This window comes from Leucopleurus acutus (genome assembly GCF_964270905.1).
Source record: "Leucopleurus acutus genome assembly, chromosome: 16".
Classification (NCBI taxonomy): Eukaryota; Metazoa; Chordata; class Mammalia; order Artiodactyla; family Delphinidae; genus Leucopleurus; species Leucopleurus acutus.
Window position 1 is genome coordinate 338242 of NC_139158.1, and position 17661 is coordinate 355902.

The 17661-nt window shown below is 51.8% G+C and overlaps 1 protein-coding gene across 1 annotated transcript in view; it reads right to left on the reverse strand.

Annotated features, from left to right (window-relative positions):
* PRKAR1B (protein kinase cAMP-dependent type I regulatory subunit beta) overlaps nt 1-6014 on the reverse strand; it is a gene marked incomplete at its 3' end in the record, with an annotated part of 84802 nt that extends 78788 nt beyond the window's left edge. Inside the window, exons 1-2 of the mRNA XM_082856313.1 lie at nt 5951-6014; nt 5035-5231 (exon numbers count right to left, since the gene is read on the reverse strand). Of these exons, the coding sequence (XP_082712439.1) occupies nt 5035-5211 (177 nt within the window). The 5' untranslated portion in view covers nt 5212-5231; nt 5951-6014. The remainder of the gene's footprint in view (nt 1-5034; nt 5232-5950) is intronic.
* Between the last annotated feature and the right edge of the window lie 11647 nt (nt 6015-17661).

The window sequence follows — 17661 nt, forward strand, 5'->3', positions numbered from 1 at the left end:
GCCACTGAAATGCACACTAAGAAAAGGCCAAAATGGCAAATTCCATGTCGTGTATGTTTAGCACAATAAAAAATGCTACTAAGAAGAAAAAAGCAAACAAAAACTGCACATATATACAATTATCCACATCCGTATGTAAGCGTGTCCTGCGAGGCCAGAAAAGTCCTCGGGAAAATGTAGGGCGGGTACGTGGTGCAGGGTCACGGGCGCGTTCGTATAATCTTTCCTGCACAATTTAAAATCCACTGTTAAAGGGATGGATGACTTTTATCATCACACGATCCGCCACAAGACTGAATCCTGGAGGAGCTCCAAGGCTGTGTTTGGCCGGCGGGTATGGACTATCTTCCCCCCTCAAGCCTCCACCCTGGAATAAGGCCACCTCCTCACCGGCTCACTCACGGAGGCCTGGGCACTGGGTGCCACACCCCGGCCCAGGCAGCAGCCCGAGAGCTGGGCCATCCCCACCAACCTGTGCCGGCAGCTGCAGCCTCTGTGCTTATCAAGGCCTCACACACACACGCTTCCTGCTCTCCACACAAGTGGAGAAAACTGCTCCTCCCCAGGCTTCCGGCCTGGCCAGCCTCCTGCAGAGAGAGGGGCCCGGGACCCAGCACACCGCGGCCCCAAAGCCAGAGCCTTTCCTGCTCCCAGGCAGAAGCAGCTCCCTGGTCACCGTGCTCAGCAGACGCAGCAGGAAGTGAGACCCCCCCGTGGGGTCTCAGGACACCTTAAGGCACTTTACACTTGGGGATCCCAGGTCCATTTGAACATCCACTGCAAACACTGGGGACGTTCTCCCCAGTAAAATGCACCCGCCTATAAAAGCCTGCACACGATTTCAGAAAATCCACCAAATCAGCCCCGAAGCCTGGAACCTAGGCCTTCCAAGTCACCCTACCTCTTCCAGACCTCGGTCCTCAGCTGTCAAAGGCAGGTAGTAAATTGCCTCTCCAGGCAAGAATGATCAATGAATCTTCCTAAACCCCTGTGCTCGCCCCAGCCTCTCCCCCAAGCTCCAAACTCATAGCCTCTTTGACAACTTGAGCACATCCAAAGCCTTACTCTTCATTTTTTCCTGTCCAACCCTGCCTCCGTCTCTTCCCACTGGCCCCTCCTTGGCTCAGGACTCCACTCAGGCCTCGGACCAAACCCGAGGAGTCCCGGCCCATGCCTCTTTCCTCACCCCACCCCCAATCCACCAGCAAGACCGGAAAGGCCCCCCAAAGAAAACGGCCCACCTCACCCTCACTCCACCCCCAGGGGACAGGAGCACCCTCACCCCTGCCAAGTCTAACAACCAAAAGCATCTTGGCCACTGAAATGTCCCCTGGGGGCAAGAGGTCCCCCGCTGAGACCCTCACTCTGCAGCCTCAGCTCAGGTCTGGTCTGGACCCTGCCTCTGGCCTCTTAATGGGCTCCCTGCCTTGGTCCGGCGGAGAAGTCCCGTCCTGTGAGACATGTCACCTGGCTGGGGTCATCTGTGAACAAGTAGAGTTAAATGAGGATGTACTGTCACCCACCTGACCCCGCCTCTTCAAACGTGCAGGAAACAAGCACCCGCCCCCCCCCGCCCCCGCTCCAGTCCCCTGTCCTCTGTGCACAGGCCAGCAACTGGACTCCTCCCATACATGGCGACCTCGAAAGTAACCAAAGATTAAAGCCACGTCGCCATGTTCACCTATCAACTAAAAAACAGGGTTTTATTTATTTTTTTAAGGTTCATTTATTTATTTATTTATTGGCTGCACAGCACGTGAGATCTTAGTTCCCCAACCAGGGATCGAACCCACACCCTCTGTGTTGGAAGGGTGGAGTCTTAACCACTGGACCGCCAGGGGAGTCCCTGAAAAACAGGCTTTTAAATTAAAACAGCCAAAGCTGACTAGGGTGGGTGGCTACAAGCACACTGTCTGGTGGGGCTTGAATCAATGCTGCGTTTGGAGAGCTCCTTGACAACACCAACAAGACTTCTGTGACCTGGTAATTCCACCTGGAATTTCAATAATTCCATCTCCGAAAAGCTGTACTAAACACTACTACATACAGGAAAAAAAAAAATCTATGTACAAATATGTCCCTGTGGCATTATTTTTTTAATACATCTTTATTGGAGTATAATTGCTTCACAAAGCTGTGTTAGTTTCTGTTGTACAACAAAGTGAATCAGCCATATGCATACATATATCCCCATGTCCCCTCCCTCTTGCGTCTCCCTCCCACCCTCCCTATCCCACCCCTCTAGGTGGTCACAAAGCACGAGCTGATCTACCTGTGCTATGCAGCTGCTTCTCACTAGCTATTTTACATTTGGTAGTGTACATATGTCAGTGGTACTATCACTTTGCCCCAGCTTCCCCTTCCCCCCTACCCTGTGTCCTCAAGCCCATTCTCTACGTCTGCGTCTTTATTCCTGTCCTGCCCCTAGGTTCTTCAGAACCATATTATTTAGATTCCATGTATATGTGTTAGCATACAGTATTGGTTTTTCTCTTCCTAACTTACTTCACTCTGTATGACAGACTCTAGGTCCATCCACCTCACTACAAATAACTCAATTTCGTTTCTTTTTATGGCTGAGTAATATTCCATTGCATATATGTGCCACATCTACTTTACCCATTCATCTGTCAGTGGGCATTTAGGTTGCTTCCATGTCCTGGCTATTGTAAATAGTGCTGCAATGAACATTGTGGTACATGTCTCTTTTTGAATTATGGTTTTCTCAGGGTATATGCCCAGTAGTGGGATTGCTGGGTCATATGGTACTTCTATTTTTAGTTTTTTAAGGAACCTCCATACTGTTCTCCATAGTGGCTGTATCAATTTACATTCCCACCAACAGTGCAGGAGGGTTCCCTTTTCACCACACCCTCTCCAGCATTTATTGTTTCTAAATTTTTTGATAATGGCCATTCTGACCAGTGTGAGGTGATACCTCATTGCAGTTTTGATTTCCATTTCTCTAATAGTTAGTGATGTTGAGCATCTTTTCATGTGTCTCTTGGCCATCTGTATGTCTTCTTTGGTGAAATGTCTATTTAAACAGATGGAGAAATATACGACGTTTTTGGATTGGAAGAATCAATATTGTGAAAATCACTATACTACCTAAAGCAATCTACAGATTCAATGCAATCCCTGTTAAACTACCAATGGCATTCTTCACAGAATTAGGACAAAAAATTGTATGGAAACACAAAAGATCCCAAATAGCCAAAGCAATCTTGAGAAAGAAAAATGGAGCTGCAGTAATCAGGCTCCCTGACTTCAAACTATACTATAAAGCTACAGTAATCAAGACAGTATGGTACAGGCACAAAAACAGAAATATAGATCAGTGATACAGGATAGAAAGCCCAAAGATGAACCCACTCACATATGGTCACCTAATTTACAATGAAGGAGGCAAGAACATACAATGGAGAAAAGACAGCCTCTTCAATAAATGGTGCTGGGAAAACTGGACAGCTACATGTAAAAGAATGAAATTAGAACACTCCCTAACACAATACACAAAAATAAACTCAAAATGGATTAAAGACCTAAATGTAAAACCAGACACTATAAAACTCTTAGAGAAAAACACTCTTTGACATAAAACCACAGCAAGATCTTTTCTGACCCCCCCCTAGAGTAATGAAAAGTTTAAAAATAAATAAACAAATGGGACCTAAGTAAACTTAAAATGTTTTGCGCAGCAAAGGAAACCGTAAACAAGATAAAAAGACAACCCTCAGAATGGGAGAAAGTATTTGCAAATGAAACAATAGACAAAGGATTAATCTCCAAAACATACAAACAGCTCATGGAGCTCAATATCCAAAAAACCAACAACCCAATTAAAAATGGGTGGTGTTATTTTTAATATTAAAACACTGGAAACAACTCAACTGTCTAATCATGAGGAAAACATTGAGAAAACTTTTCTGGATCTTCTCAACACATTACACAATCACTTACACCGAGGACCATGAAGAATGTATAACAAATGAACAACATAAAATATAAAATTGCATCCGTAATATGATTCCAACTATGTTTCAAAACCACAATGCACGTTGGGGGGGGAACAGGTGGAAAGGACTCCAGGTGATTTCTACTTCTTCTTTCCACTTTTGAACTTTTCAATTTTTCTTTAAAAGGCATGTATTACTTTAAAATGTGTTTTACCAGACTGTTCTAAAGGGAAGAAATAAATCCATTCCTTTGCGTTACAGCTACCTGTCCACAGGAGTGCCCATCAGAAGTAAAACACCGCTGAGCTCAGGGACACAGAGGTGCTTAAAACAGACCTGGGCCCCAGCTGGGGTCCCGTTCAGTCCCCAGGGACAGGTAGGTCGTGATACAAAGACCACGAGGAGGAACCTGAGGTCACCCCATAGAGAGATCTGGGTGGCCAGGGAGGAAGGCAGGAGGCGTGAGGCAGGGAGGGAAAGCTGGACGGGACCACAAGCGGCTCCTGCCCCAGCCTGCTGCTTCCTAGTCCCGAGCCCCCAGGATGAACCAGGAAGGGGGTGAGAGCGGTCATCCATGCAGGAGTGAGCTGGGCGATTCCCTCCTCAGGAGAGAGGGGGCGGGTGTGGCACGTACTCCCCCCACATGTCTGAGGGGCAGGCCAGCGAGGGAATCTGACCTCCAACGGCCCGCCACACTCTCTATCAGGGCTGTTTCCTTTTACCCCAGTGCCAATGGCATCTCTAACCAGTCCCCGAAGTTGAGAACCGCCAGCGACCCCACAAGCTATAGTCACAGCCAGCAGTTCCCAAACGTCCGCACCACCTTCCAGGAGGCCTCCTAAGACCCTGAGCCACTGGAAGAAGAGAGGATTTCTGTGGCGGGAATGAAGCCACCGTGGCCTCCCTGCGCACCTCCCCCGCAAAGAGCCGCAGGAGGCCGTCCCGCGGGCGCCCCGCCCCCTCCTGAGCACGCAGGCAGCGGAGGGGAGGCCCGACGGGGCTTCGGCGCCACAAACACACCCCTGCACCGGCTACGGGGTGGGCGGGGGGAGGACCGGGTGCCGGAGCCACTAACCTTCTCCAGCTTCTCGAAGTGCTCCCGGAGGAACCTCATGGGGCGCTCGGGCTTGGAGATGCAGAGCTGCACGATGCATTCCTTGAGCACTTGCTGGGCGCCGTGCTTCTGCACGTAGAGCTCGCAGCCCCTCAGGCCGTCGTCCTCCTCCAGCTGCTGAGCCGCTGGCGAGGCCATGGCGACCCGCTGCCCGCTTCCTGCGGAGGAAAACGCGAGTCCTGCCGACCTCGGAGGGGCAGGACTCCCGCGGCCTGTGAACACGCGTCTTACACGCACCGTAAGGTTTATCTGGTGACCGACGTGACCTGGTGACACGCCAGGCGTTTTATTCTGCTGCTGTCAAAGGCCTCTCACCCTGGGGGGCAAAGCTCAACTCTAAACAGATGCTCGCGGGGATGGAGGGGGATCCGGCGGGTTCCGGGGGCGCGGCTGAGAAACCTGACGACGGAGAAGCGGGGCCCAGCGTGTGCAGCCCAGGCGGTTATGGGGTCTCACTTGCGTCCGTCCCTCCCCCTTTGGAGGACAGTGTGTGCCTGGAGCGCCCTCCGCGAGCTCCCGGGGAGATGGCGGGGGGGACAGGGGGAGCTCTTACAGGCTCCGCCGGAAAAGAAAGGGAAACAAAAACAAACGAAGCTCCGCGGACGGGCCTCCTGGGAAGATGAACCCGGAGAACAATGGCAGGGCCGCGCGTTCGGCTCGCGCTCGGCCAGGTCACAGTGACGGCCCGGAACCCGGCCAGCCCGCCAGCGCCGAGCACGCAGCCCGGCGACCCCGGCCCCCCAGCCCCCCAGCCCCCCGACCACGGCTTCCGGACCCGGACCGGCCAAGGGGGCGGGGGCTCCCCGAAGGCCAAACTTCCTGGGGCATCCCGGCCGGCGGGGGTTTCCGGAACAGACCCCTCCCCAGCCCCGCGTACCTGGATGCGCGGCGCCGGAGGCCGGAGGCGGCTGCGCGGGGACGCGCGGGCGCGGAGACGGCGGGCGAGCGGGTCCCGCACTGCAGCGGCGCCGCCCTCCGCCCGCCCCCGCGCCGCGCCGATCCACCCCCAGCCCCGCCGCCCCCTTCCCGCCGACCGCGCTCCAGGCCTTCCCCGACTCCCCGCTTGCCCCTCCCCGCCCCATCTCACTCCCGCCCCCCACCCCGTCTATCTCCTACATCCCCAGGACCCACCTCTCCCTCCCCCCTAGATTTCCCCTCACCGGCAGCCTACCCCGTCCCCTCCCTCTTTCCCCTCCTCCCTCTCTTTCTCCTCCTCTTCCCTCCCCCCGCCCCTCCCCCTCCCCCACGGCATTCAGGCTGACAGGCCTCGTGCTGCACAGACAGACCTACAGATCCATGTGAAGCTGCGCAGCTGGACCAGGACCACTACTACCGCCCCGCAGGCTCCCTCCTCACCCCTCCACCCCCTCCACTGGAGCCCCTGCGATTGCCCGGATTGTCCGCCCTGGCTGGTGGCAGCCACCCGCTGCCTTGGGGTGATGGCCTCCCCCACCTTCACACCTGGGGTGTCACATCTGCACGTCACAGGGCCTGCATTGGTGGCCAGGCAGGTCTAGGCTACTCCTTTTCTTGGTTAAGGGCACCAGCTTCACCCAGATGCCCCAGGGGGAAATCACAGGGTCACCCTAAATTCTTCCCACCACCCATGGGCTTCCAGGAGGCCAGAGGCCACCACAGCCCCTAGTCCACCAGCCCAGGCCTGCAGGAAAGGGTATCACCCTTATTTCCTGTTGCCTAAAGTCATGTTTTGCTACCATTCTGCCAGGGTGGTGGTGGAAACATCATCTCGGGCAGTTGGGGGTCCCCAACGCTCTACCTGGAGCAGTCTGAATACCAGGAGATGGGGTAGGGATCTCAGGCCTTTAAAGGGGAAGACCTCTGCTCTCCCACCCATACTGCCCCATCCACAAAGACACATTGCAGGGTGGCCGGCTGCCCCGCACGCACCCCAGCAGGGCTGACGCTGACCCAGCTTCTTCCTGACGGCTTGAAGCGAAAGGAAGAGGATGTGCTCAGGTGGTCAGACTAGGAGCTCCTTCCTGCCTCTTCATCCCCTGCCCTCGGCGTGCCTCCTGGCCCATCCGCACCTCAGGTACAGTCACACCTGTCCCATCACACTTATTGCAAGAGTCATTTTCGGGAACTGAAGTCCAGTCTCAACTGAATCAAAACTTTATTCCACAACTAATTTAAACCGTTGGCTGTTTCTCCGCTCCACCTGCCCGATTGCTCAGACCTCCTCTCCCCGCTTGCTGCCCCTCCCCCCCGCCCCCCCAGTTACTGCTGGCTCCTCAGGGTGGCCTGGTGAAGAGGATGACAAAAAATTAGGGCCAGGTTTCACTTGACGGACTTGGGGGGGGGGCGGGGTATATGCTCCAGGGCTGGCTTTTGTTCTCGGAATCTCCTGGGGTGCTCCAGGGATCTCTGCAGGGACCTTCCCCCCACCCCCGCACGGTTCCGTGGGAGGGGGAGACCCTCTCCGAGGATGGCCTTCTAACCCCGAGTCCCCCCTCCACACACATAGCCTCCTCCTGGCAGGGAGCCCCCTGGACCACGTCTTGCAAGACAAGGAGCTCTCCGGGTTCAGGGCCTGGCGGTCGGCTCAGTGCTCCAAGCCCACCAGAAACTTGGTTCCTCCACCTCTCTCAGCTGTGGCTGGACGAGCCCCATCCTCACACCACCACGGTGGCAGCTCCCACCAGCCTGTCCCCTGCAGACCCTTCCAGGCCACTCAGGTAGCTACCTCAGAGGCCCTGCCAGCCGGGGGCTACAAGCAGGCTCTCCCTAGGAACTCCCTCCCCACCTTCCTCAAGGAGTAGTGCGGGGCCAGGTCCCCGACCCGTGGCCCAGCCTGCAGACAAGCTCCCCCCATCTCTCCTGTGCCCCTGCCCCCTGCGTCGCCTGAGTGGAAGGGAAATGCTTCCAACACACCCAGGCACTCACTGCTTCAAGGAGGGGAGCCAGGGGCCCTCGAGAAAGCCTGGCCTCGCTCTGAGTCTGGGCCAGGCTGTGTTAACCAGTAAATGTCTGCACTGATGGCACAGCGGTTGTTTGCAGCTGATCCAAGTGGCTCCACCCTGAACGACACGATCCCTCCGGCCCCTCCCTCCGTGTTGGGGGACGGCGAGCACAGGGTCTGTCAGGGAAACTGACCAGACCACCGGCAGCCAGTGGCCTGACGTGAGGACGGCAGGCATCCCCCTCACGGAGCAGGGACAGGAAACCGTGTGCACCAGTGATGCCACACACAGCTAGGTCGATGTCGCCACCGCTGGATGGTGACAAGTCCCGGTTTATTGGGTGTCCTGAAAACATGCAATGGTGATCATGTCATCATTCAGAAGTCCCAGCAAGTCGTGCTGGTCTGTGTGTCCCCTCCACCCACAGGGAAGGACCCACCCCAGCACAGCCAGCAGAAGGGCTTCACGTGCCCCAGCCCCGAGGTCCTCACCTCAGCCCTGGAACCCGAATCACCAAGTCTTGCAAAGGTCCAACTTCAAAGCCACATTATTTTCCAACCCCCCCTCCCCCGCCCCAAACTCCTGACTCTGCCAAGTCCAGTTCACCCAGCAAGACTCAACGGGGACATTGATTCTGCGGGGAGCCCTCCCTGTGGCTCCCACACCTGAGGGCCAGGTTGGGCCCTGGGGTGCCGCCCAGGGCTCCCTGCAGCTGCAGCTCTATTCTAAGTGTGCCAGAGGCCATTTACTGAACTTCTGTCCCCCCCATCCCCCCTCCTGCCGGGCAAGGAGACAGATATCTGCTGGGGTGAGAAAAGGAGGGTTCTCACCCGCCCGCCCAGCGCTGACGTGGGCCCTGCCACCTGACCCGCGTGGGGCCGTGGGGCGGGGCCGGGGGCTTTACCTGGAAGAGCCATCGAATCTCCCCACCCGTCTAGGTGGGTGTGACTCTCAACCCCAGCTGACAGGGACTGAAGGGACCAGCGGGTGGGAGCAGAGCAAGAGACCCAGGGTCGAGTCCCGTGACCAGCCACGTCCCTCATGGGGGAGCGAGCTAATTCCTCCCGGGAGCAGAGAGCCAACCTGGGGGGTGTGGGAGAGGAGCTGGGGTCAGGAGAGCAGGGAGCCCAGAGCGGGGATGAAGGGGAGGGACACGGCCTTGGGGCATGGCCGCAGGCTCCTGAGAGGCAGCAGGAACCAGTCAGTGCATCTAATCCACACACTGCTCCCGGGGATGGTTTGGGGGTGTGGCGGGTGGGCCCCAGGCGCACCCAAGGCACTCCCAGCAGAAGACCCAGCCCTCTGCGTGGACCCGGGGCCACCTTCAGGGGACACAGCTGAGCCCTGCCTGGACTCCTGACCCACAGACCCTGAGGTGATCAGGGGGTGTAAGGTCCTGAGTTTATGGTGACTCCCCCAACGTCTGCAGAAAACAAAGCTGGTGACAACCTCAGGCAGCGAGGGCTGCCCGTCCCCAGGGCCCCATCATGCTTTCGTCTGTCCCTGACGAGTGTCTTCCCCCATCCGTGTTGTCCTCAGGCATCCTGCCCTCTGTTCCTCCCCGCACCTGCTCAGGACGTCCTTCGATTGACTGTCCCCCACCCCCACCCCGCGCCCCGAGCGCCGAGCGCCGAGCACGGGCTCCGCTAGGAGGAGGAGCTGCTGCGGATGCCGGGGACCCCGAGCGCCCCATGAGAACCGGCCGGAGGAGACAGCGAGTGAATGGACCAACCCAGCGCATCTGCTTACATCAGTTTATTATGCTGGCGAAACGACACACTTCACCACGTTTGTAACCAGGACACTGAATGAGGGGGTCCTGGAACAGACCTGAAGCTGCTTTTTCCTACCTTGGCCGGGTCTTTTTTTTTTTTTTTTTTTGAGGTACGCGGGCCTCCCACTGCTGCGGCCTCTCCCGTTGCGGAGCACAGGCTCCGGACGCGCAGGCTCAGCGGCCATGGCTCACGGGCCCAGCCGCTCCGCGGCACGTGGGATCCTCCCGGACCGGGGCACGAACCCGTGTCCTCTGCATCGGCGGGCGGACTCCCAACCACTGCGCCACCAGGGAAGCCCTTGGCCGGGTCTTTAAAATGTATTCGGAGAAGGAGTTTCCTTCTCTGCTCCTGCCTATACATTTTGGCTCAAACGTAGAGAATTTCAAAGTTCTACTGTCATGTTAAGATATAAACCCAGGGTCAACTCGGTCATTGTAAGTGTGCAGAGCTATGAAATGATCGTAACTCCAGCCTGACTTTAAAGTTAAAGCCTTTTCCTTCCTCTGGTGAGGCTGAGGCGGGAGGCGGGCCGGGAAAGGACCGAGAAGTTTTGCTTTTTCCCTCTTAGCCCACCATCCACCTGCCCCAAACCTGACCTTGGAACAGCCTCTAGCAACTGGAATTCCCAGCCCAGGCCACTGAGCCAGGTGCCTCATGGACATGGGATCACTCAACACGTGGCCTTTCGTGCTAGCTTCTCTCACTGTGCTTAACGTGGTCGAGGTTCATCCACACGGTAGCAGGTGTCAGCTCCGCGTTCCTGTTGAAGGCTGAGAGGCAGATATATGCCTCGTGTATTGTGTATCCATCCGCCCATCGCGGGCGGGTGGGGTGCTCCCGCCGTTCAGCTGCTGTGAATATGCTGCTGCGAAGGAGGGTGTCAAACCCGAGAGTCCTTGCTTCCCCTTCTTTCACCCGTACATCCAGATGGGGACTTGCCGGATCACTTGCTAATCCTGTTGAATTTTTTCAGGAACCACCACACAGTTTCCACGGTGGCTGCACTACTTTACATTCCCGCCGGCGGGCCTCAAGCGTCCTAATTCCTTCACATTCTTCCTCCCAAATGTCTGTCAGTTTCTGCTTGTTTTTTATAAGAACCATCCTAACAGGTTAGGTGGTGGCCAGACCTTCACAACAGGCACAAGCAGCTGGGCCCTCCTCTGCCACACTCTGACGGCCACAGCGAGTTACAGGCCAGCTGGGGCTCCACTTTACTGGGAGAGGACTGGCCATGTGTACAGAGCTGGGGAAAAATGGGCTACTTTGGAAACAACTACACTGAACATGTTTTTTGGCTGTGGGATTTTGGCAGACATGCCGTAGAGAACCTCCCTTCTAGTCGTAACTTGCTAAGATTTTAAATGACAAATGGGCGTCAAATCTCATCAAGTGCTTTATCTGCAACTACTGAGATGATCACATGATTTTTCTCCTTTTTAAAAAATGTGGTTGGACTTCCCTGGTGGCGCAGTGGTTAAGAATCTGCCTGCCAATGCAGGGGACACGGGTTCAAGCCCTGGTCTTGGAAGATCCCACACGCCAGAGAGCAACTAAGCCTGTGCGCCACAGCTACTGAGCCTGCGCTCTAGAGCCCACGAGCCACAGCTACTGAGCCCACGAGCCACAACTACTGAGCCCACGAGCCACAACTACTGAAGCCCGCATGCCTAGAGCCCGTGCTCCACGACAAGAGAAGCCACCGCAGTAAGAAGCCCGTGCACCACAACGAAGAGTAGCCCCCGCTCGCCACAACTAGAGAAGCCTGTGTGCAGCAACAAAGACCCAACTCAGCCAAAAATAAATAAATAAATTTATGTTTTTAAAAATGTGGTAAATCACATTAATTTTTAATGTTAAAAAATTAACTTGCATTCCTGGAATAAACTCAATCTGTTCTCAATGTATTATCCTTTCTAAAGTGCCTATCTCCAGATTTAATTTGTTAAGATTTTGTTTAGGATTTTTGCATCTGTGTTGAAAAAAGTTGATCTCTAATACTCCTTTCTGTAATTTCCCTCTCACTTTTTGGGATCAAGGCTGTGACACCGGCTCCACAAAATGAGTTGGGAGATGTTCTCTCTTCCTATTTTCAGATTGGAGTTATTTCCTTTTTAAAAAAAAAAACTAAGTTGAATTTTATTAAAATTTAAAACTTCTGCTCTGCCAATTACTGTTAAGAAAATGAAAAGCCACCGAGTGAGAGAAAATAGTAAAACATATACCTGATAAGACGTATCAAAATATATAAATCTTAAAACTCAACAATACAATTAAAAATGGACAAAAGATCTGAACGTACATCTCACTAAATAAGATATAAAATGGAAAACAAGGATATGAAAAGATTCACATCATACGCCATAAAGAATTGCAAATAAAACAACAAGACACCACTACAGACCCATTAGAATAGCTAACATTCAAAAAAAACTGACAATACCAATTGCTGGCAAGGATGTGACGCAATGGTCACTCTCATTCATTACTGTCTGGGAATGCAAAATGGTACAGGCACTTTAGAAGACAACTTGGCGGTTGGAGTTATTTCCTTATTAAGTGTTCTGAAGTGTTTGCTGCCATCTGTGATTATAGCCTTTACTGTGGGAAGCTTTGAAATGATAAATTCAACTTCTTTAATAGGTAGTAGACTATTCTGAGTTTCTATTTCTTCTAGTGGAGATTTTAGTAAATTATGTTTTCCTAGGATTTCCTCTATTTCATATATTTTTTTGGCATAAAGTATTATTACTTTAGTATCTTTTTAATGTTTAGAACCTTTCATGATAAACTTTTACCCTCATGTTGGTATTCGTGCTTTTGAACTTCTTTTTTCCTTGTCAGTCCTGACAGGTGGGTTATCGATTTTATTAGCCCTTAAAAAGAATAAACTCTTGGTTTTAATAATCTGTGTTGTATGTATGTTCGTTTTACTGTTTCATTAATTTCTGTTCTAACCTTTATCATTTCCTTTTCTTTACTGTGTTCAGATTTGTCCATATATTTTCCTGTTGGGGAAAAACAAATCAACATTTTTTTTTTTTTTTTTACCCTAAACGGGCCCCTGGAAGCAATTACAAAAGTATTTGTGGAACTAAAGAAAAACATCTGACATCAGTTTGACTCTTGTCCCTTTGAAGGCACCCTGTTCTCTCTCTGGCAGTCTCCCACAAACTCCTGTTTTTCTTTGGTATTCCTAAGTTTCACAACATGTCAATACGTGTGCCTCACTGGTGCTGTGTAGTTCCTTCAATCTGAAGGTCTTTCATTTTTAACTCTGGCAAATGTCTCGGTTATCCCTTTGAATGCCTTCTCTGCCCCATTTTGATTATCCCTTTATCTAGGACGTGTACTAACCAGAAATTAGCATTATCTGCTTCTATCATCCACCTTTTACGCAGCTTCTTTTATGTAGCTTCTTGTTCCTGTTTCATGTTGCTCAGATAAAGACTTTTCTCTCCTTGGTCCCCCTGTTCTACTGCCCCTGCTTATTCTATTCAGTCTGGAAGAATGGGGACAGGACAAGAGGCCAGATACCCCCTAAGTACTCATGTAGCCACCACCACAGTCAGGACACTCAAGCACCATCACTATACAAGGCTCCTTCTGCCACCCAGGTAGTCGCACCCAGCCCCACCCCTAACACCTGGGGACCACTCACATGTCCCCCATCTCTGTAATTATCTCATGCATGTTATACACATGGAATCACACTATTGGTATCTTGTATGATTGTATTCTTTTACTCAGCATAATCCCCTAGAGATGCATCCAAGTTCTTGCATGTATCGATAGTTCCTTCCTCTTTATTTCTGAGTAGAACCGAGTTCATTTCCATGTTTGAAGATTGTCTTTCTGTTACTGATTTTTAGTTTGATTCCATTTTTTGTCAGAGAAAATGCTCTCTGTGACTTCACTTCTTTTACATTTGCTGAGGTCTGTTTTATGGATACAGTCTATCCTGGCATGTCCCTGGGCACATGTGAATACCGGGCATCCTGCTTTGTTGGGTGGAGGGTCTGTAAATGTCCACCGATCCCTTTGGTGTTGTGTCCTTGTGGAATGTCTAGTAGTTCCAGCAGTTGTGGAGTGGGTGCTAAGGTCCTCACCTGGAACTGGGGGTTGGTCTCTCTCCTTTCAGCTCTGCCAGTGTTTGCTTCACGTATCTTGAAGGTCTGTTGTCTGGGTCATAAGCATTTGCGATTGCTATGTGTCTTCCTGGTGGATGGATCCTTTTATTCTTATACAATGCACCTCCTTTTCTGTAGAAATTTCCCTCGCTCTGAAGGGAAATTAGCTGATATTAGTCATTGTGCTTTTTATAAGTGAATGTTTACACGATGTCTTTTTCCTTTTTCTTTCAACCTACCCACATCATTACGTTTGAAGTGAGTTTTAGCATACGGTAAATGACATATAGTTGGGTCGTGGTTTTTTATTCCCTCTGCAAATCTTTGTCTTCTAACTGGTGTGTTTGGCCCCTTTACATTTTGAACTATTGATAGAGGCTAAGTTTGCCATTTTATTATTTGTGTTTGTTTCCTCGTGCCATATTATGGGATACTTGAATATCCTTTAGAATTCCACTTTATAACGTATTGCGTATATCACTGTTTACTTTTCTTAGTGGCTGTTCTACACACTCCTGTGCACGTATGTAATTATCAGTTTACTGGTACCGATGTTTCACATCTAGTGCAGTGTAGAAACCTCCCTTTACCCTCACTTTTCAAATATAATTATTGTAAATATTTCCCCCACGTGCACAGAGCTCATCGGTATTATAATTTTTATATATAAATTGATTTATTTATTTTTGGCTGCATTGGGTCTTTGTTGCTGCGTGCTGGCTTTTCCCTAGGTGCGGAGAGCAGGGTCTACTCTTTGTTGTGGTGCACGGGCTTCTCATAGCGGTGGCTTCTCTTGTTGCGGAGCACGGGCTCTAGGCGCCTCGGATTCAGTAGTTGTGGCACATGGGCTCTAGAGTGCAGGCTCAGTAGTTATGGTGCACAGGCTTAGTTGCTCTGCAGCATGTGGGATCTTCCCAGACCAGAGATCGAACCCTTGTCCCCTGCATTGGCAGGCAGATTCTTAACCACTGCGCCACCAGGGAAGTCCCAATATTATAGTTTTTGCTTCAACAATCAGATATAAAAAATATGCCACTTCCTTCTGGCCGCTGTGATTTCAGATGAGAAATCTGTCATTCACACTGGTGTTCCTCTCTAGGAAACACATCATTTCTCTCTGGCTGTTTTTACATTTTTTTTTTCTGTCTTTAGTCCTCACAGATTTAATTATGATGTTTCTTAGTATGGATTTTCAGAAGGCTTATCCTACATAGGGGTTCCTTAGCTTCTTGTACCTATGGGTTTATGTCTTTCACCAAATTTGGGAAGTTTTCAGCCATTATTTCTTCAAACACTTTTTCAGCCCACATTCTCCCTCCTCCTGTTCTGAGACTCTGGTGATAAAAACGATTGTCCTGCAGATCTGAGGCTCTGTGCACTTTGTTGTTGTTGTTGTTGTTTTTGCGGTACGCGGGCCTCTCACTGTTGTGGCCTCTCCCGTTGCGGAGCACAGGCTCCGGACGCGCAGGCTCAGCGGCCATGGCTCACGGGCCCAGCCGCTCCGCGGCATGTGGGATCTTCCCGGACCGGGGCATGAACCCGCGTCCCCTGCATCGGCAGGCGGACTCTCAACCACTGTGCCACCAGGGAAGCCTCATAAGTATTTTTTAAAGCATTTTTATGACTGCTTTAAAATCCTTTTCAGATAATCCCAAGATTTATCTTGGTGTTCACGTCAGTTCACTTCTTTTCATGTTCAAATAATGGTTTTCCTTGGTTCTTGGTATGACCAGTGGTTTTTTACTGTATACTGGACATTTTGGTTATTGTGTTAGAAGAATCCTGATTTTATTTAAATCTTCTATTTCAGAGACTTCCCTGGCAGTCCAGTGGTTCAGACTTCGCCTTCCAATGCAAGGGGTGCAGGTTCTATCCCTGGCCAGGGATCTAGGATCCCGCATGCCTCGCGGCCAAAACACCAAAATATATTAAAAAAAAAAAAAAAAAGAAGCAATATTGTAACAAATTCAATAAAAACTTTAAAAAATGGTCCACATAAAACAAAAAATTAATCTTCTATTTCAGCAGAAAGTCATCCCATTTAGGTTTAGTGTATAAATTCCAGCCTACTTTTATGGCCTGTGGTTCCAATGATAGTTTTATTTCCCCATCCCTTGCAATGCCCTTCCTGTCTGCTCCATTCTCCCGGTGCTGCCCCGGCTGTCACTCCATCCCTGTGGGTGCTGCCTGCAGTGTCAGAAGGCATGTGGCCAGGCTGCCTGGTGGTTCAACGAAGACCTCAAGAAACAGCGGAACAGGGAAGCTTACGACTCACAGGTCCTGGAGGAGGTACAGGCAGAGTGCCCAGGAGTCAGGACCCGGGGCGCACACCTGTATTAGGTCCACAGGGCTGTGCTTTGGGGTTCCTGGGCTAAGGCTGGATAGGTCAGTTCAAACCAGAGGGAGCAGGGTTTTGGTGAGCTTCACAGGGGTTTAATCTATGGGGCCCACAGGGAGAGAGGTTATCACAAGGGTGTTGGGCGGGGGGTCACATCAGGAACTTCGGTTTACTGGTGACTCTGCGGGCTGTCATCTAGGTCAGGCACTGGAGGGAGGGCTCCTGTCAGTTCAAGGCCCCGCAGGCAGCGGGCCACACAGAACAGATGCTGAGGCAGTGATCGTGTACTCAGCGAGTGGCCTGTCGGCAGGTCTGGGTTGCAGCCCCCTCTAGCGCCTATTCCAGGAACCTGTAAGCAAGAAAGAGAAACTCCAGGGACCCATCCCATGGCTGTTCCTCCAGTGCTGGAGTCCCCAGTCAGCCCGTCTCCTTTCCAGCTCAGAGCCTTTCCCCATTGTCTGCTGAACTAGCTGCAAGGTACTTAGTTGTACTTCGTGGGCAGCAGCTGGGAAAGTGAGTCTGCAGCACCTTCTGGGGCGGGAAGTCCACCACCCCCATTTAAGTGTTTACTCACTCATCTCAGCCAGAGCACGGCCTTTGCAACGGCCTCATGTGGCGACTGCCTGGCTCCCTGCTAACCTGTTCTGCAACAGCCAAAGCAGTTTTCTAAAAACACAAACCTTACGCGAAACTCTTCCACCTTAAATCCTCCCTTGCATCCCCCACTGGGACCCAGTGGAGCCACCCAGAGGACCCTGCTCCCCCTGGGCCCCTGGGCTCTAGCCACAGGGCACTTTTCTTCATTTCCCGGAACAGTGTCAGGCCCCCTCCCCGTATTTGTTCCTGGGGCTGCCCAAACAAGTACCATAAATAAACCTGGCGGCTTAAACAACAGAAATTTATCTCCCCACTGCTCTGGAATCCAGAAGTCCAGGATCACGGTGTCAGAGGCTGCTTCCCCCAGAGCCGTTGAGGGAGTGAGTCTGCTCCAGGCCGCTCTCCTAAGCTTGCAGATGGCCATCCATGTTCATGATCGTTCTCCCTGTGTGCTTGTCTGTCTCCAGTTTCCCCTTTCTATAAGGACACAGTCATATGGATTAGGGCCCATCCTTCTTAACTTGATGAGTCTGAATGGCCCTATTGCTAAGTAAGGTCATGTTTTGAGGTCCTGGGGGGGTCAGGACTCCACTACGTGAACTTTGGGAGGCACAACTGAGCAGTCCCACTCCCACCATAGGCCTTTGCCCATGCTGTCCTCTCCCTCTGCAACGCTTTCACCCCCCCTTCACCTAGTTAACTCTTAATTACCCACTATATTACGCAGGGGCTGTCACCTCCTCCAGGAAGCCTTCCAGTCTACGCCAAGTTCCTTGGCCTTCATCCCTCAGGACCACGGTAACTGCACGCTGATTAACGTGTCACCC